This window comes from Otolemur garnettii, unplaced genomic scaffold (assembly GCF_000181295.1).
Source record: "Otolemur garnettii isolate 467f Iridium unplaced genomic scaffold, OtoGar3 scaffold00128, whole genome shotgun sequence".
Lineage (NCBI taxonomy): Eukaryota > Metazoa > Chordata > Mammalia > Primates > Galagidae > Otolemur > Otolemur garnettii.
The window spans coordinates 3,994,221-3,999,303 of record NW_003852523.1 but is presented as its reverse complement, the minus strand read 5'-3'; the positions used below and the strand labels follow the sequence as shown (position 1 = coordinate 3,999,303).

Below are 5,083 nucleotides of genomic sequence, written 5' to 3'. Positions count from 1 at the left end.
TCCTCTTCATGCTGCCAGCAGTCTAGCTGCCAGCCGGCTTGCTGCACCCCATCCCCCTGCCAGCAGGCCTGCTGTGTGCCTGTGAGCTGCAAGCCTGTGTGCTGTGTGCCTGTCTGCTCTGGGGATTCCTCTAAATGCTGCCAGCAGTCTAGCTGCCAGTCGGCTTGCTGCACCCCATCCCCCTGCCAGCAGGCCTGCTGTGTGCCCGTGAGCTGCAAGCCCATCTGTTCTGTGCCTGTCTGCTCTGGGGATTCCTCTTCATGCTGTCAGCAGTCTAGCTGTCAGCCGACTTGCTGCACCTCCTCCCCCTGCCAGCAGGCCTGCTGTGTGCCCGTGAGCTGCAAGCCTGTGTGTCGCAAATCCGTGTGCTGTGTGCCTGTCTGCACTGGGGTCACCCCCTGCCCGGCCCCCTTGTGCTGCCGGCCCAGCCCCTGCCCCTCCTCCTGCTGCAGACCCTCCTCCTGCGTGTCCCTCCTCTGCCGCCCTGTGTGCAGACCTGCCTGCTGTGTCCCCACCTCCTCCTGCCAGCCCTGCTGCTCCCGCCCAACCTCCTGTGTATCCCTCCTCTGCCGCCCCACCTGCCCCCGCCCAGCCTCCTGTGTGTCCCTCCTCTGCCGCCCGGCCTGCTCCCGCCCAGCCTGCTGAGGCCTCTCCTCAAGCCAGGGGTCCAACTACTGATGCTGACAGGCATGTCCCATCTCTCTAGAGCTGTTCCAGGCCAAGTCTGACGTCCACCTGAAATCCTGAAGCGCTCAGGCCATTCTGTTTCTCCTCTGCCTGGAGTGGCCCCACTGCCAGCCAGTTTGCTGAGCCCTCAGCCAGGTCCCCCCTCAGCTGTGCCTTTCTCTTGGTGTCCTCTCCTCCATCCTGGATGGCCAGTAGTTGCTGTGTCCTACCCTGTGTGAGTGACTGGCCTTTCAACAAATAAAGTCACCATCGTGCCTTCTCAAAGTCTCATTTGCATATTAGGACAAATAGGGGGGAAGAACTTCAAGGTGAGGCCTGGGTGGGCATTTTGGGACACTGGGCTCGACTTGGTCCAGAGTGACAGCATCAGGGGCAGGGCCAGCTTGCCCTCCTATTGTGTGCAGGTCAGGTCTCCTGTTGCAGGTCCTCTACCAGCCTGGGACACTTGTCCTCCTGGGGGACTCTGCCAGCCTCTGGATGTCCAGGCCCTGGGAGTGGTGCTCTGCACTTCCTGTCCCTCTCCCAGGGTCACCCTTCTCTGTGAACTCTCCCTGGATTCCTGCCTCCCCCTTCTGCACCTGTCTGACCTCCCCTCACCATCTTCTGACCCGCCCTCTCTCATTCAATAAAGTAAATACTTCTCATTTCTGCAAGATGTTTTATTTATTTATTTTGGGGGACAGAGTCTCACTTTGTAGCCCTTGATAGAGTACTGTGGCATCATAGCTCACAGCAACCTCAAACTCTCGGTCTCAAGCCAGCTTCTTGCCCCAGCCTCCCAAGTAGCTGGGATTACAGGGCCCTACCACAATGCCTGGCTATTTTTTTGAGAGACAGGAGGGGGTGGGGGGTCTCACTCTTGCTCAGGCTGGTCTCAAACTGGTGAGCTCAAGCAATCCATCCACCTTAGCCTCCCAGAGTGCTAGGATTACAGGCATGAGCCATTGTGTTTGGCCTCTTGCAAAACATTTTAAAGCTTTTTTTTTTAAATCCCCTGAGTGTCTATGCACATGTGTTTCACAGTCTGTGTGTAGTGATTTTGATATCTGACATCTCTGTTCCACTTTCCTGTAATTTCTGCCAGTTCTGTTCACGGTGTGTCATTTCCTCGTGTCCTTAGCTATTTTTGGCTGAGTAATGGTTCTTGTCCTTGGAACGTCTTTGTGGGCATTTCTGAGGTCTCAGATGGAGGCGTATTTGCTTTTTCCTGGTGTGAGGGGCACTAGATTGCAGGAAATATCAGCTGAATTCATAGCTCGTGTCTCTGTGGCCTACACAGAAGATGCAGGTTTGGGCTGCAGAGGGAGGCAGGCTTGTGAGGAGGGGGACACTTTTCTTCTGGTGTGCTGGGTCCTGAGGCCTCGCCCAGGCTCCATGTGCCCCCTGATGCCCCTCCTCTGGTGGCACAGCCCTTTACAGCCAGGGCCTCACCTCGAGGGGTGCGTGAACTTGCGTGGAAGAAGGGAAACGTAACACCTTTATTTTCACTGACCTCTCACTGATATGTAAGGTTCAAGGAGTTATGAAAGTGCTCAGCAAACCCTGTCAGCAGTGCTGCGGCCTTGTCAGCGACAGAAGGGGGACGTATGGGTGTCACACTGGGGTTGCCACAGGTGCTCACGGTAGTTACTAGTTCCCAGTTACAAGGTGGGAGACCCTCCCCAGATCCTGCTGCCTGTGCCGTCATTGATGAAGCCCATGTTAAACCACTAATTTTGTTTTTTCCATATATTAGTAACTGTTTTAATGTGGTTGGTTTCTTTTGTAATCCTATTATGAATTTTACTTTACTTATTTAAAAAAACCCAAGGTTTCCCAAGCTGGCACAAAAGGTAAAAAACTCCCCATCTTTGATTTTGCTCTGCAATCCCTCATTCTCTCTTCAGCTTCCTATTGCTATGAGGCAGATTATTCCCACCAGAAGTTTCAGTCATTTTCAGTAGAAAATAACTTCACCTCGGGCCCCGGCCCTGTAGCCCTCAGGGTGACTTGATTCTCATTAGGACTAGTGAGAAATGTCCATCACTGTTGGCCGTGATTCCTCAGTTCTCGTACAGGTCTTTTCCTTGGAACCCTGTGTCTCACGTGTCCAGGTGAAGTTTCATTCCTCCTTGTTTTCATGGCCTGTCTGTGCTCACCCAGTGCAGAGACTGGGGTATCCCTGCCCGAGTCTTGCAGCTCCCAGAAAGGAGGACAGGACACTTGGGCCTGGGTCCCTTCCCGAGTCCAGCCCCCAGGAGCAGGTGCAGGTGGCTCTGGTGCTCGAGTCCAGGGTCTGGTCTTAAGCCCGGAACCAGCGCCACTGGTCACCGGGATGGGCTCAGCCGGGAGCTCCCAGCACCTGCCGTGCCAGATCCCTGCCGCCCTCGCCCACCTGTCCTTGCCAGGTGACCACATCTCCCCACTGCAAGGGACACTGTATGGAAGCAGTTTCTCCAAATTTGGGGTGTTGTGGCTAGGCCTGCACAGCACGTGGGGTGTGGTCCTCCTGGACCAGAGTCCCCTCTCTGGGTTGTATCAGTCACCCGCGGGGGAGATGGGGAGGTCGGAGGTTGTTCTGTGTGGCCCCCCGCTCTGAGTCTGGCCCCCCATCCCCTCTGTTTACTTACTGGCGACATCAGCTTCCTTCCTTTGGCTTCTTGTTTTATGAACCGTTTTGAGAAATTTTCCATCTACTAAGGAGGATTGACGCCGTTTACTTTAAAGTGACTGCTCCTTCTGCTGTGCTGAGTAAGTTCTCTGCTTAGAGGTTTTCTCCTTTTTTCTTGCTGGTTTTGTTTTTAAAATGTCTATCACGGGTTTTACCCCCACCTTTTCTACTGTTTTGGAAGGCATATATTCTGCTTCTAATTGTACTTATGAATAGCTTTTAAGTTCACCTTTATCTTTTCCGTTATTAAAGTGAAGAATGAAACAATATAACTTGAGAAATTCCCACATGAGACGGACTGACCTTGGGTCCCTCAGCGCCTGCCTGTCCCACCCGACCCCCCTGCACCTCAGTCTCTCCCGCGTCCTCGGAAGCAGCCTCGTATGCCATCAATGTGGGATTAGAACAACCGCTCTTAAAAATGTGAAGAGCAAAGGTGAAATTAATTTAATAATAGGTTTTATTTACTCAATATCCACACCATTACCATTTCAGCGTGTGGTCCTGGCTGCGACTCAAGTGCCCCACAGCACGTGTGGTTGGTGTCAGGATCTGATCACGGCTGTGCAGTGAGGCTGTGCTGCTCCCATGTCCTCATCATCGACGTGAGGTTTGCATTTGTGTCTCTAACTCGGCACATTGGGTATTTACCTGTAGGTCCGTGCGTTCTGCCTTTGAGCCCCTGCCCACCATTACCCCGAGCCGCTGTGTCCCTGAGCCCTGTGTTTGCTTCATTCCTGCCTTGGTCAGTCAGAGCTGCGGACACCAAGTGCTGTGGACTGGGCAGTTGAAGCAGCAAACTGTTCCTCACAGTACCGGGGCTGGAGAGCAGCTGGTGCCCGCACAGCCAGGCTGTGCTGGGGGCTCCCCTCCTGGTGTGCAGGAGGCCACCCCCACGTGGCACAGAGAGAGCGAAGTCATCTCTCCAGCGTGTCTTCTTTTAAGGGCACTAATCACATTCATAAGGGCGCCACCTTTCTGGCCTATCACTTCCCAAAGGGCCATCACATCAGGAATAGGGTCTCAACACATGGATTTTGGGGTACACAGACATTTCATCCAGAAACTTAGTCATTTATTGTATTTCTTTTATGTATTTCAAGAGGGACACCTGGGTGGAGTACCTTCTGAGTTCTTGGCTATCCAAAAAAATGTAGCTTTGTCTTTATTTGACAAAGATACAATGATTTGAAAAAAGAAAACAGTCAACCTCAGTCTTCCTAAGATTCCCAAGGAGCTCTGTGGATGACGTCCTATCTTTCCCTGGCACTGGGTTAGGGGTCTGAGGTTAACCTGGTGTTGGTACATTTCGTCCTGAGCAGCTAGAGGACTGTTCCTAAGTCTTCTAGTGTTAAAAGTCAACAGGAGGAGGCCATGGTGGGCACTACAGCCCTAATGTCTGAACACATGTTAACCCTCCAGTGTGAACGCTCACCTCTGCCCATCCAGCCCACAGCACCGTCCACCCTCCAGTGTGAGTGGTCACCTCTGCCCACCAAGCCCACTGAGCCGTTCACCCTCCAGTGTGAGTGGTCACCTCTGCCCACCCAGCCCACTGAGCCGTCCACCCTCCAGTGTGAGTGGTCACCTCTGCCCACCCAGCCCACTGAGCCGTCCACCCTCCAGTGTGAGTGGTCACCTCTGCCCACCAAGCCCACCGAGCCGTCCACCCTCCAGTGTGAGTGGTCACCTCTGCCCACCCAGCCCACCGAGCCGTCCACCCTCCAGTGTGAGTGGTCACCTCTG

At 53.9% G+C, this 5,083-nt stretch overlaps 2 protein-coding genes across 7 annotated transcripts in view; both read left to right on the top strand.

Annotated features, from left to right (window-relative positions):
• LOC100953708 (keratin-associated protein 10-3-like) overlaps window positions 1-645 on the top strand; it is a 1,175-nt gene extending 530 nt beyond the window's left edge. For 2 of the 6 annotated variants that reach the window (XM_012810335.1, XM_012810334.1), the window contains exons 2-3: window positions 1-298; window positions 437-645. The exon at window positions 1-298 is cut by the window's left edge. In XM_012810335.1, the coding sequence (XP_012665789.1) occupies window positions 1-298; window positions 437-645 (507 nt within the window). The other 4 variants (XM_012810333.1, XM_003798089.1, XM_012810336.1 and 1 more) reach the window with 3 other exon arrangements.
• Window positions 1-5,083, top strand: part of TSPEAR (thrombospondin type laminin G domain and EAR repeats) — a 76,534-nt gene that overhangs the window by 6,222 nt on the left and 65,229 nt on the right. The gene's annotated exons all lie outside the window — the stretch shown is intronic.